This window comes from Saccostrea cucullata, unplaced genomic scaffold (genome assembly GCF_032062105.1).
Source record: "Saccostrea cucullata isolate Sc308-1 unplaced genomic scaffold, CSIRO_AGI_Scuc_v1 ctg27, whole genome shotgun sequence".
Taxonomy (NCBI): Eukaryota; Metazoa; Mollusca; class Bivalvia; order Ostreida; family Ostreidae; genus Saccostrea; species Saccostrea cuccullata.
In genome coordinates, this window is record NW_026920935.1 from 1,694,673 (window position 1) to 1,710,184 (window position 15,512).

At 32.5% G+C, this 15,512-nt stretch overlaps 1 protein-coding gene across 1 annotated transcript; it reads left to right on the top strand.

Annotated features, from left to right (window-relative positions):
- The first annotated feature begins 5,211 nt into the window (after positions 1 to 5,211).
- Positions 5,212 to 8,373, top strand: LOC134258770 (uncharacterized). Its single transcript, XM_062741353.1, has 6 exons — positions 5,212 to 5,359; positions 6,084 to 6,227; positions 6,357 to 6,460; positions 6,733 to 6,783; positions 7,412 to 7,631; positions 8,174 to 8,373. Exons 1-6 carry the CDS (start codon positions 5,283 to 5,285, stop codon positions 8,334 to 8,336), a joined length of 759 nt encoding a protein of 252 aa, XP_062597337.1. The 5' UTR covers positions 5,212 to 5,282; the 3' UTR covers positions 8,337 to 8,373.
- Positions 8,374 to 15,512: the final 7,139 nt, after the last annotated feature.

Consider the following 15,512-nt stretch of genomic DNA (forward strand, 5'->3'; position numbering starts at 1 on the left):
CAATTATTCCTTAAATAAACGGTTGTTATATATGATAGGCCAATAGGAATTTCTTCCACTATACTATCCCCCTTGCTCTAAACATTTCCTAAGATACGGGTTATGTACAATGTGACGGAAGTTTATCACATTTAATAAGATCACTTGCTCCTTTTATTAAATTTCTGGATAGATCTCTCAATGTCAGGAATAATTGTTGAGGAATGTAACAAGCCTCTGTTGATTCCAGATTACTAAATTTTAAGAAAATGAGTTTAATACACCAGAAATGCCGACCATAGCAAAATAAACGGAAACAAAGCAGGAACCAAAAACAAGCAAGCAAATTACAAACAAGAAACCCCAAACAAAGAAAGAAACCAAAAAAAAAACCCCAAAATAAACCAAACCCCCCCCCAAAAAAAATGAATAAAACATCAAAAGTAAAAAAATAAAACAAACAAAACAAACAAACAAAAACAAAAAACATACAATTGTAAAATTTGGAGAATACAAGTATTTCATTTCGATGTATTGCCATGAAAGTTTGGGTAAGGAATTAATAGCCATTCTCTGTAACCACTTAATCTTTTTTGCAACACTTGGTCGCCGATTTTGATGAAACTTTATTCATTCTTTGTACATTCGTTGCTATATGTCTTGGTTGCCATGGTAAGAGCCGGAAAAAATGAAATTTTCAGATACTTTATGTATTTATTGGGCCTTAATAAAATCTAGGAAAAGCAAACAAACACATGACACCTTGTTGCCACTTGTGCAGTAAAGAACTATTTTGAATACCGGGTATATCTGTAACTAAGTGGTAACCAAAGATACATTTGGAATACATTAAGTAAGCTAAATTACGCTGAAAAAAGCTCCATATTCACTAATAGTAATTGTTACATTATCATACTCAATCAACAACTTTTAAGAAAAACAATGAAAATGTTTGACCTTTAGTATATAAATATAAGCAATATCATTCTATGAATAACTTTTATGGTTGCCATGGTAACAAAATGTAACCAAGCAAAAACAGTAACATAGACTGGCTTAATGCTACTGTCTTGAGGAAAAACATAAAATTTTTAGACTGGCAAGTATGCATCTTAATGACCTTGTAACACCAACAACATAAGAAAACTTTGAATTATTTGCTTCTTCGTGGTGTTACCATGGGAACAACATACAAGTGGTTTAAAGTGATATTTTTTTGCTTTAGGAAACTTGCCATTTAATCAAGAAACATTATATTACTCACTTGAATAGTACTTATCTTGTAGAGCTGAAGTTGAATATAATATATTTATAAAATTTGATGAAGAAAACAACACTGTTGCTGTGGTTACCAAGAAGGAAAAAAATGTTCGATTTTGTAATCTAAACATCAATATTAAACCCTGTGTGCCAGCTTCTTGCATCCAGTTAAAGATTGGATGATTGTCAAAATTAAAAGTCAGGTTAGCTAATCCTAAATATCAATAAAAAAAGTTTTGAGAATCTACATTTAAAGGTTCGTATCCAAGGAAACAAAATGTTTTTCAGATTATTAAGCATACATTTTACTGCTTATTTCCATAGCAACACTCTATTTAAAGAATCTGATTTTTTAAATGAAAAAAATTAGGACCACACCAACACCTTTAAAAATAAATAAACTATTATATCAAAATTTGCTTTTTGAAAATATAGGATATTGAATAAGTGATATCGCCTTTGCGAATAGGTGATATCAACTATTCGATTTGAATGAGTGATATCACCTATTCAAATAGGTGATATCACCTATTCAAATAGGTGATATCACCTATTCATTTCCAATAGGTGATATCACCTATTCAATTCCCAAAGGTTATATAACCAGTTCGAAAAGATGATATTACCTATTCGAATAAGTGATAACACCTATGCGAATAGGTGATATTATATAAATATAACCCTTTGATGAGGTCAATTCATAGATATATTGACTTCACAGAAAAGCATATCGACCGAGCACGAAGATTGACCGAATTAAAGGGCTACATTTGTTATATTATTTTTTACATAGATTGACCAAACAAATTATGAAAATAATGGGAAAAAGTTTTCTCTCTTTAACACTTAGAGACTAGAGATCAAAATAAATTACGCTGTTTAATTAATGTGAATGTGTTACCTTTATATTGATGGAGTAATTTAGAGGATTTACTTATTCAAAATACTTCATTTATTTGATTATGATTTGTATCAATATTTGACACAAATATCCAATATGTTTTAATATGAAGTAGATCCTAATTCAATGCATTGTTTTGTCTCATCAAATACAGAACATTAAAAAAAATTAGTAGAACCTGAAATAAATATTTTTTTCTAGAAACATCAAATCATACACTGTATTAGCTATGACTGAAGTCAGTACTATTTTGTTTTACAGAAATTATCTCCATTTTAAGAAACCTCAAGTCAATATGCATTTCAGATTCTATAAATAGTAACTCAAGTCTTAATGCTGCTATATACTTAATTATGTGATCAAGTTTGAGCCAATCAGAGAGCTTGGAATAAATGATAAAAATAATATCACCTATTCAATAGGTGATACCACCTATTCGAATAAGTGATATCACCTATTCGAATAAGTGACGAATAGGTGATATCACTTTTTGCCAGTAAATACCAAAACGGTGCCTCATATGATCGCCTGCGATTTGTGCAGGGGGCGACAATATGTGCCCTCAAGGTACTAGTATTAGAGAAAATCTTTTTTATTGTCACTTCCCTTACAAGTATAAGTATGTAGCAACATACCTTTTATCATCTGCATATGGAATGTATGCCTCCCAGTTGGTTCGACCCGCAGGAGCATGCTGTAAGTATGAACAATTTAAAAAATGCGGCAAGCTATTGAAAAATAAGTTTATGAGATATACATGTAATGTAGAAATCAACAATCTCGTTTGAAAGGTTTGTACAGCTTTGTCAACAAATGCAATTTATGTACTGTTTTCACGCTATACAGCTCAACGCACTTTTTAAGCTCACATGGTTTTTTGCACAAATTAAGGTCACATTGCTATAATGTAATATTGTGTAGAGAGACAACAAAATGCATTTTAAAAGTACTTGTTTACATTATTTGAGTTTTATTTTATTTACATAAACATAATTTACACAAATCAGTTAATAGAACTTTGATATATTCATGGCTGAAAAATAACAACTATTCCCATTTGATTTTTTTGTTGTTTCTTGCAAATTGTAGCTGTCGTTTTTTTCCATTCTCTCTTTGCAGAAACGTAGACACGGGCACAGTACAGCTTGTGTAACTAGTATTTTCTGTATATTCTAACTCTTTAGCGCAGGATGATAATAGTATTTTTCATCTGTTTGACTGCTTTTTGTGCAAAATTTTAACGTTTCAAACCGTAAATGCAATAGAATTTTCCTTTTCATAGAAAGAATATATACTTTTTAAAAAATTAAACAATACTTCAATATCCTACCCTTTAGTGTGGTTTCTTTCTACAATGTTATCATTTTTCGGCGCTACATTTCCACAAAACCAATAGGAGTATGGTAAATGAGCATAGAATTTTGAAAAATACTCACCTTTAAGAAGAAAATTAAAAAGTTTCAACTACATGGTATCAATAAAAGCTCGTTTTATATAATTTGTAAAAACCTATGGTAGAATCCTATAGTAGAAGCATCGTACCATTTATTGATTAATTCCCCTTTAATACATCCACTTTAGAAACTTAAGATTATGATTCTAAAGGACTTATGTCCTTGACATTATATATGTAATATAACGTAGGGCTGTTTCATCGTACTGAAGTTAGAAAATGGTAATTTTTATATAAAAAATATGACCTTAATTTGTGCGAAAAACCATGTGAGCTTAAAAGGTGCGTTGAGCTGTATTTGTTAGGGAATTATTTACACATCGAATGGTCTACGGATTTTCTTAATTCCCTTTTCCTGAACAGCGGGTATGACCAGTCAGTAGGGGATGCTCACTTCTCCATGGCACCTGAACTGGTCCCATCTCTGATGTTTTTTGGAGTTCCGAGTTTACTCTGATCCCAAAGCTTTTGAATTTACTGAGTGGCAGTAAATCCAAAATTTACAACATGACAGCGCTAGTTACCAATCATTAATCTGCAGCTCAGATGGTTAACTTGGATTATTAATTAAATGAATATCTATAAACCTACATGCCTCGACATGTGATATGCAGAAAGAAAAATTTTATACTTTAATCATCGCCAAGGATAATAAGACTGGACACCTGATTAATTTCAGAGACATGGGGGCTATCAGATATGATAATGCTTGGTCAATCAAGATCCTCGGTGATTTTTTTTTTTTTTATTAAAAAAATAATCAAGTTGGTTAATTTTTTTATCATTCGTTTTTAATCGGTTAAATGGATCCGGTTGTATCAACGATTCATAAAATTTAATGAATTAAATTCTTAATGATACATTAGTTAATGAAGGCCTTAAAGTGACAGTACAAAACCTTTATAATGTTAACTATTAAATGTGTACATACAAGGCATGCATTATAGTTTTTGTATTCCATTGCTCAATTATGGTTCTTTATTTTATTAAATTTTTACCAACGTTAAATTTAGCCATCTTTGCTAAGTCAACATAATAATGAATTTATTCCTGAAAGTCTGAAGTTTGTTTGTCCATTTAAATTTCAATCTTTGATCAAGAATATTTCTTATGTCTGATAGGCCTAATCCAAACTATCTGGGATTTTGATCGATTTCTTTAAAAAAAGAAAAAAACAAATAAAGCATTACAATTTTTTAAAATTAAGGATAAAGGACAGAAAAAAGACTAGAAATTAGTTTGAAACAAATCGGCTAAATTAGATGTAAATAATAAATTTTAAAAATCAGTAACGCGAATCCCCCCCTTCCCCTCGATGCTACGTGTCTGATGTGAATGAAAATGGGGTATTACATCAAGAAATTAATTAGAGATATCGTGTTATCCATGTAAATGAAGAAAAATTGTCAATCAATTTATCAAATTAGGCTTTGGTTATTATTTTTTAAAAATTCCTATATCGATGTATTTTCCGGAAAAGTATTTAGAAAATTTTGGTTTTTCATTTTCTATTACTCTAAGTCATAAATAAGCTTGCTGAATACGATTCAATATATACGAAAGAAAAAACGTTTGAATAACTTTGATCTAAGGTCACATGATTTCACTAAGTAAAATGTAAACACTTACACTGCGAGGGTCAAAGTCTGATGAAACAGAACAGTGAGAACTGAAGACATACAAGACATAATGAATGCAATATCAGCACCCAGAATCTCCATTTGTTTTATTTGGACTCTGCTGATCTTCACATCAGAAGTCTTAAGGTAAAAAGATGTTACAACTTACAGAGATATATCACACAGTCACTGGTTTCGCCAACGTGTCCTCGATCAAACAGCTGATTAAGGATCACCCTGTTCACTTAGTTGTATGTGATGCATTTAGATCTACTGAAACAGGATATCAAATGTTTTTGAGGATGTGTGTATTTACCATCTCTTACATTATCATTTGATGAAAGATAGAAAAAAATCGCTTAGCCTTATGTACATGAATTACACAATAATTGAGTAATATGAAATTTTTATTTGAACATGCTAACTTCATTTTTTAATCTTTCAATGAGTGAATTCAGACACACCTAGAAAAACACAATACACAAAAAAACATGCACCCTCCAGAATCAAAGCACCTGTGACGCGCCCATCCACCTGTCCACAAAGCACCTGACCCATCATATTTAACTCAGAGAGATCAATTAGCTAGAACCATACTTGCCAACTTCCAGCATGTAAAAATCTGGTCACCTGTCCACAGGAAAAAGCATGACAAAAAAAACATAAACAACCAGTGTGTAAAAGATTTCAGTCGCTAAATTTGAAAGGTGACAGGCTACTTCACTGCTACTTTCGCAGAGCTTTCTTGTTGTTATTTACTTTGTTTTATGGATAAAACTGCTGACTCCTATGACCCATCATATATAACTCAGAGAGATCAATTCGCTAGAACTGTTGAATTTAATTTTACATTTGAACTTTGTTTTTTCAGTGATGTAGAAGAGGAGAATCTAGGAGACAACAGATGTGTTTACATTAAAGGACGACGTGTTATTGACATTGTAACTGTTCCATGTACAGAGAAAATCAAAGCGAGTTGTGGGTGGTTCAGTATTTCATACTGTACTATGTACAGGCAAGTTAAAAAAGAACAATAGAATTATTTACAGTTAACTTTAGTTTGATTAATTAGGTGCATAAACAGAGTTTAACACTTTACTGTGTTACCATGTACAGTATATTAACATGTAATTTTTTCCCACAGAAAAACATATTGTAAAAAGGAACTGAATTCAACGAAGATTCTCTACTACAAATCAACAGAATGTTGTACAGGGTTTGTGAGAACACCCAACAATACTTGTGTCAGTAAGTGTAACTTTTACTCAACATCACATACTGAGGGTTTTACAGAGAAACACTCCAAAACAAGTTATCTTGTATGGGAAAACTGCTTTGAATTTTGCACAATATTGAATATTTTTTTTTAGGGGATAGATGAGTGACCCCTTTGCTTTAATAATTATTTAAATGAAACCCTTTTTTTTTTTAGAAGTGTTGTACAGATGTAATGCTTATTTTTAGAACAATTTCCAAAGCTATTTGGAAGATTACAATACTTATGTTTTTTCTTCTCTCAGATGAAACAACACTTGACCCAGAGCTACGAAGCATTATAGAAAATACCACAAGTGAGTCTCAAATGCAAGTTAATGCACAATTATTTTCAATATTTGAAAATTTATCGTGATAATCAAATTGAAGATTGGTGTCAATTAGAAAATAACAGAGGTTAAAAGTATTATTTACAGAAAATGCAAACTTTGTAGCATGTACATGTATATATGTGTGTAATTGTTTAATACATACACATGCTCAAGGTAAGTACAGTTAAAACTAATTTAGTACAAACATTGATATAGCAGTTCACTGATATGGCAAAGTTATTTTGGATCCCCAGCTTATAAATTTTAAGAAATCCCAGTGACTTCGTAATGAACGAATTTTGCTGTACAATGCATCTTCTACATTTTAATGTTGTGCTTTTAAATCTTTATATTATACAGTTATCATGGTTTTGGAATTGGTATGAGGGAAAAAGCAATTTTATGGTTCCCCAAAGGAGGGAAATAGTTTCCAGCTGAGGGGAACCATAGATTTGAATAAGTGATATTTCCCAAGTAGCCACTTCATAACTTCCAGCTTATATTAATTTACTACTTAAGTATAAAAGTGCATTCTATAAATATCGGTAAACACTTTCTTGCCAATAATGTTTGAAACCTGATTATTTTGAAATTTATATTTGTTTTGTTTTAGAGAAAGATATGGATGAGGACTTCATTGTTGATCCTAAGGATGTCATTAAATATGAACCTTCTGCTTTGGAACATGAGGTTGAATCACCTGTTATTCATAAAACAGGGAGTGGTAAAAATAGCATCAGTCTTTCTCAAGGGGCCTACGCAGGGATAGCTTGTGCCCTCTTGTTTCTTGGTGTTGTTGCTGTATTTGTTGGGATTGCTATTAGAAAGAAAAGGTAAAGTTACATGTATCAAAAAAGTAGGATTTAATTAAAACTATGAAATTCTTCCTTTGGTTTCTTAAAAGAAATCAATCAAAAACCTAAATTGTTCGGATTGGAAGTAAGAAATATTCTTGATCAGCGACTAAAAGTTCAATGGGCAAACAAAATTCAAACTTTGAGGGATTCATTATAATGTTGACTAAGTAAAGATCACTATGGTAAAAATTAAATGGAATTAAGACCACAATTGAGAAATGAAATACAAGTACAAAAACTTACCTTCCACAGGAAGAATTGACAAAATCTCTACTTATATCAGTCCAAATTTCTGTGTATATCTTGAACAATCCCACAACTCTTTAGTTTTAAAAGATCTAAAATAAAATTTTTAGATGATTTTGGTACATTCTGTCACTCAGATCAGAATTTACTGAATTTAGATAGTAAAATTTTCATATATGAAGATATGTTTTTTAAAATGAAAAAAAAATTGATTCAAGAAAAAGTTCTAAAGAAATCATATCTTATCTCCACATTATATTTATATTAAACAGACTGAGAAATAGACATAATAAAAAGAGTGGAGGAATGAGAGATAGTAGGATGGAGGGAGGAGTGATGTACCAAACGACCCCCATAGTGAAAACCCGACGTTCCAGTAAATCATCTGTAACGGAGGAGATAGAACGGCTCCACCCAGACACGGAGGAAACATGATCACCGTAATTAGACGTAAACATTACCACAAGAGATTCCCACAGTTCTTTTAAACACTTATAAAATATTGTTTATAATTATTTCTATTTGCCTTTCTTTACAAATAAGAAAGTAGAGTTACTTTTTGGACAGTGTTATTAGGCATTCCAACTACATCATCATGATTGTACTTAACTGCAACATTCATAAGTTTCAAATGGCATTATAATCCTGTAATAAGTATAGATCACCTTTATATAAGCAAACATTTATAAATAATTGATCATTGATGGCTCAAGTGAGCTTTTCTGATAAAATATCTGTTTTCTCTTGTCATCATCTTAATAATCTTTCAATTTCTTCTCAAAAATCGCCATGGGACCACTGGAGGGAAGGGGGGAGCATTTTTTTCTATAAAAGGTCTTATTTGTGATTTCACAGTATTTTATCGTGTTTCATTCATGTATACTGTAACTCATATTATAATGATGTTGCCAGAAATGGGATGATTGCATTAAGTTTTGTATTTTATCTTTGTTTTCTATGAAACATGCATTTATGTCTCGGTATACTTTTGGGGACACTCTAGCTATCACCCAATATGTAAGTTATCAAAGTGATCAGAAAACAAGAGTATCTGCTCAATTCGATTTCAATATTAAACAGACCAATAAAATATTGCTTATTTTGATATAATCATGTAAATATGTGATTTATTTATTTTAATCTGTGGAGTATAGTGACTTGATGAGGATGAATTGGTACTGGAAAAACTTAGTAACCAAATGCCTCTGCTGTATTTAGCCTACTCACAAGCAGTGTGATACCTACTAGAGAAAATCTATAGCATGTTAAATAGGTTTTCAGTGTAAATATGTAGTTCTGAAGGTAGAGTGAGAGAGAGAATGTGAAAGTATGAAACCAAATGTGCAGCACCTAGTCTAGTGTCCGTGTGTACATTTACACTCTATTACTGGTTGTGTGTATATCTCCATGTATCTATAGAGAGAGGTCACCAGAACCCGTGTAAAACATTACTGTAAATGTATTACCAGCATGAAAACAAGATTTTTCAGTATTTGATGTTTATCATTTATTCTTAAAAATTATGAATTTACATTTCATCTTGTGTCGGTATAAATTATGTATATGGTATATGAAGAATGTGTGCAAGATTATTATTGTATTCATAAATTGTGTATTTGATGTCCTATTAACAATGCATCCATTTTTGCCAATTAAAGCAGTATTTTTTTTTTCCTTTTTCTACCTCTCTATGCTGTACTTACATATTTTTGGACAATAATTAAGCTAAGTAAAAAATCAATATATACAGTGGACCTTCAGATATCTGGATGCCAGATATTCGGATGCTTCAGTATCCGGACGATTTCTCATTGGAATGGAATTTTTAAACATTATTTTGTCTTGTTCAACTGGTAATTCAGACAGGTATCCGGACGCTTCACTTATCGGGACAAATTGACTGGGAACCAAAGCATCCGGATAAATGAGGCTCCACTGTAATATGATATTTGTGTAGGGGTTGCTAAAATAGGTTAAGAAGAAGAATGTGCCACTGAGTCCATTCTGTAACCATAGACTTTTGTCATTTATTTTTGTATTCTTATTATATATGCCTATCCAACAAGGCAATTAATTATGCTTGAAATCAACCTATAGAACTCTTGATTTTGTGTTGAAGATTTAGAGCTTTTCAAATTACTACTTGTACAAAAATTATTCAAAATTATCAATTATAATTTCACCCTATTTCCAAATTTCTAGCAGAAAAAAATTTATTCCAGTGGCACATTCTTATGTAGAGCCCCTAAGCCTCCTAAAGATATTCAGTAAAAATGATGTTTTAAAGATTTAAGTTGGACATTGAAGTGAAGAATTATTGTTTTTCTGTTGTATTTGGTTTCATAATTTACACTTATAACGGCATCTCATGTTGCTCTTTTCTTTCTTTAAAACAAAATGGATCTGATTAGAACCATGTCAGTACTGTGTTATGTTTTTAAATATTGTTTGGGTTTTACAATTTTATCATAAAATTACATTACCTATGATGTTGAATTGATTGATTTATTCATTATAAAATGTTACAAACTGTTATCTGTGTATAGAGTTCTGTTTATATATTACTAGTATTACCTTAAAGTTTGTTTTAAATGAAATGTGTAGAGATAAGGAAAAGTATTCAAGCTCAAAAGTCCATTAAACATTAAAAAATGGGAGCAGGGCAAACACGGACCTCTTAGTAAAACATCAGAGGTTGGATCATGTGCCATGGAGGAGTGAGCATCCCTTGCCGACCTGTCACAAGGAATACACACGCCCATGTAAAAATAAAAGCTAGTCCAATTACATAAAAAGTTATGGCCAAAATTACGTCTTCCGATACGCTACTCTCCTCATAAACTCCAATCACAACTTGAGAAAAAATACGAACTTTTTTAAAACAAGGTTAAATGTTAGAAGTATAGCTTATCAGAAACCCTTTGCTATATATAGCGCAAATTTTGATGATGTTTTTGATAGTAGCGTATCAGAAACCCTTGGGTAGCGAAGATGCCAAGATTTAAAATTTTTAAAATAAGACAATGTAACTAAACATACCCCTCCTTCCCCTATCCCCATTTTATCACAAGGAATGTACAATTAAAGCATGGATTAAAGCACTAGCTCAAAAGTTATCTCCAAGGTTAAGGTTAAATAAAATTTTACAAAAATGGACCAGTCTGAAATTAATCTCAAGAGGTCATAATTTAAAGTACTTCCCAAAAGAGTTATGCCACAAGGATAACACTTGTGAAAATATGACCCCTATCGCTCAAACCATAGGCGCTTGTTTCTGTAAGACTTTTTTAACCCATAGTATATCGACTAAATGTTATAATCATACTATGAGTAAAGATGTGTTTGTGAAACACTGATGCCCCCGTATGGCAACATAGCGAAGGTTGAGCTTTCTCAAATGCAGATCAAATATGTTGGTACCAAAAGTATGGCCTTTTCACAAGAAATACGAAATAAAAAACGCTAGCTACACCTGTTCCAGGGTTATGACCAAGGTTAACATTTTATAAATTAGAACAAACTCCGGGTCAAGGTCAAAGGGTCAAGGTTGTTGGGTTCTAAAGAAAAGCCTTGTCTCAAAGATTACGTATGGGAAGTATGAAAGCGCTGGCACTTACCGTTCAAAAGTTATGGCTAAGGTTAAAGTTTGTAAAAAGTAGGTCAAATTCTAAGATCAAGGTCAAAGGGTCAAGATTCTTGATATTTAATGAAAGGTCTTGTCACAATGATTACACATGTGAAATATGAAAGCTCTAGCCATTACTGTTCAAAAGTTATGGTCAAGGTTAAAGTTTGTAAAATGTAGGTCAAACTCCAAGGTCAAGGTCAAAGGGTCAAGGTTCTTGATATCAAATAAAAGGTATTGTCACAAGGATTAAATTTGTGAAGTATGAATGCCCTAGTCGGAACCCTGGAAAAATTATGGTCAATGTTGTATTTTTAAAGTAGGTCAAACTCCAAGGTCAAATGGTCAAGGTTCTTGGTATCCAATGAAAGGTCTTTTCATTAGGATTATATATGTGAAGTATGAAAGCACTAGTACTTATTGTTCAAAAGTTAAAGCCATTAAAGTTTTTTCATAGGTATGGAAGATCTCCAAGGTCAAAAGTTAAGGCTGTTGGTATCCAATGAAAGGTCTTTCCACAAAGAATACATATATCTAATATAAATGTCCTGGTATCTATTGTTCAAAAGATATGGCCAAAGTAAAAGTTCAAAATTTTTTGTGTTAAAGTGGGTCAAACTCCAAGGTCAAGGTCAAAAGGTAAAATTTGGTGGTACCCAAAGAAAGGTCTTCTCACAAGGAATACACATGTGAAATATGAATGTCATAGCTCCACTAAATCAAAAGTTATAGGCAAGGTTAAAGTTTTTGAGGACAAACAGAGAGACAGACAGACAGACAGATAGACAGACGGACGGACACGACAAAAACTATATACCCCTGAAACTTCGTTTACAGGGGCATAAAAAATATTACAGAAACGCGAGTGTGTGTGGCTCCAACCATAGTGACGTAGCATCGTTTTTGAAAAGGGGGGGGGGGGCGAGGATTTTTTTAAAACTTACATGAAAAAGTTTGACAAGCAAAAACAAGATGTGTTTGTGAAACACTGATGCCCCCGTATGGCAACATAGCGAAGGTTAAGCTTTCTCAAATGCAGATCAAATATATTGGTTCCAAAGTATGGCCTTTTCACAAGAAATACGAAATAAAAAACGCTAGCTACACCTGTTCCAGGGTTATGACCAAGGTTAATATTTTATGATATAGGACAAACTTCGGGTCAAGGTCAAAGGGTCAAGGTTGTTGGGTTCTAAAGAAAAGCCTTGTCTCAAAGATTACGTATGGGAAGTATGAAAGCGCTGGCACTTACCGTTCAAAAGTTATGGCCAAGGTTAAAGTTTGTAAAAAGTAGGTCAAACTCTAAGGTCAAGGTCAAAGGGTCAAGATTCTTGATATCCAATGAAAGGTCTTGTCACAAGGATCACACATGTGAAATATGAAAGCTCTAGCCCCTACTGTTCAAAAGTTATGGTCAAGGTTAAAATTTGTAGAAAGTAGGTCAAACTCCAAGGTCAAGCTCAAAGGGTCAAGGATCTTGATATCAAATGAAAGGTCTTGTCACAAGGATTAAATTTGTGATGTATGAATGCCCTAGTCGGAACCCTTGAAAAATTTTGGTCAATGTTGTATTTTAAAGTAGGTCAGACTCCAAGGTCAAGGTCAAAGGGTCAAGGTTCTTGGTATTTAATGAAAAGTCTTTTCATCAGGATTATATATGTGAAATATGAAAGCCCTAGTACGTATTTTTCAAAAGTTATAGCCAAGGTTAAAGTTTTTCCATGGGTACGGAAATCTCCAAGGTCAAGGTCAAAACGTTTAAATTATTGATATCCAATGAAAGGTCTTTAAACAAAAAATATATATCTTAAATATTAATGTCCTGGTGTATATTGTTCAAAAGATATGGCCAAAGTAAAAGTTCAAAATTTTTGTGTTAAAGTGAGTCAAACTCCAAGGTCAAGGTCAAAAGGTCGAATTTGGTGGTAAACAAAGAAAGGTCTTGTCACAAGGAATACACGTGAAATATGAATGTCATATCTCCACTAAATTAAGTTATAATGTCCTGGTATATATTGTTCAAAAGATATAGCCAAAGCAAAAGTTCAAAATTTTTGTGTTAAAGTGGGTCAAACTCCAAGGTCAAAAGGTCGAATTTGGTGGTACCCAAAGAAAGGTCTTGTCACAAGGAATACACGTGAAATATGAATGTCATATCTCCACTAAATCAAAAGTTATAGGCAAGGTTAAAGTTTTTGCGACAAACAGACAAACAGACAAACAGACAGACAGAAAGACGGACGGACATGACAAAAACTATATACCCCCGAAACTTCATTTACGGGGGCGAAAAAAAAGTCTCACCCATGTATAAAGAAATAGTGCAGACAACCTCGAAATCGGAATGTTGAATATAGTTTCGGATTTTCAAACAATCTGAGGCTCACCTTTTCGAGAAAAAACAAGATGTGTTTGTGAAACACTAATGTCCCCGTATGGCAACATAGCAAAGATTAAACATTTTTTAATGCAAACGTAATAAATTGGTACCAAAAGTAGGGTATTCTCACTGGAAAACAATTAATGAATTTGAAAGTAGGCCAATGTTAAATTTTTTTTTCAATAAGTAAAAAAATCTCCAAGGTCAAAAGGCCAAGGTAATTGGTATCCAATGAAAAGTCTTGCCATATAGAATACTAGCCCTAACCGTTCAGAAGTTATGGCCAAGATTAATTGTTTTTAAGTAGGTCAAACTCCAAGGTCAAGGTCAAAGGGTCAAAGTTCCTGTTATCAAATGAAAGGTCTTGTCACAAGGATTGAATATGTAAAGTACGTATGAAAGCACTAGCCCTAACTCTTTAAAAGTTATGGTCAAGGTTTGCTTTTTTAAAGTAGGTCAAACTCAAAGGTCAAGGTCAAGGGGTCAAAGTTCTTGGTATTCAATGAAGCGACTTCTCAAAAGGATTACATATTTGAAGTATGAAAGCCCTATCCCTTACCGTTCAAAAGTAATGGCGAAGGTTAAAGTTTTTTCACAAGTACGGAAATCTACAAGGTCAAGGTCAAAGGGTCAAGGTTGTTGGTATCCGATGAAAGGTCTTTCAACAAAAAATACACATGTGAAGTATAAATGTCCTGGTATCTACTGTTCAAATGATATGGCCAAAGTAAAAGTTTAAAATTTTCACGTAAAAGTGGTTCAAACTCCAAGGTCAAGGTCAAAAGGACAAATTTGGTGGTACCCAAAGAGAGGTCTTGTCACAAGGAATACACATGTCAAGGTCAAAGGGTCAAAGTTTTGGTATCCAATGAAAGGTCTTCTCACAAGGATTACATATGTGAAGTATGAAATCCCTATCCCTTACCACTCAAAAGTTATGGTCAAGGTTAAAGTTTTTTCATAAGTACAGAAATCTCCAAGGTCAAGGTCAACAGGTCAAGGATTTGGGTATCCGATGAAATGTCTTGCTACAAAGAATACATATGTGAAATATGAAAGTCCCAGTTCCTACCATTCAAAAGTTATGGCATAAGTAAAAGTTCAGAATTTTTGTGTAAAAGTGGGCCAAACTCCAAGGTCAAGGTCAAAAGGTCAAATTCAGTGGTACCTAAAGAAAGGCCTTGTCTCAAGGAATACATATGTGAAATATGAAAGTCATAGCTTCACTAGATCAAAAGTTATGGGCAAGGTTAAAGTTTTTGTGACGGACAGACTGACAGACTGACGGACAGACGAATGAGATTTAATGTCCCCTCGCTTTCACGAAAGCGGGGCACAAAAATGTTATGATTGCTGATTGTATGAGGCGCCGTTTTTAATATTTTTGAGGTATTTTCTAATATAAAAAAAATCTTGATATATCAATAATTCGAATTCTTGATATCAAAAATATTTCTTGATACCAAAAAATAATTCTTGATATAAAAAAAAGATTTTTTGATATCCAAAAATCTTTTCCTGATATCAAAAATTCGAATTCTTGATATCAAAAAAATGATTTTCTGATATCAGAAATTCGATTTTTTTAAACAAAAAAACCCCTTAT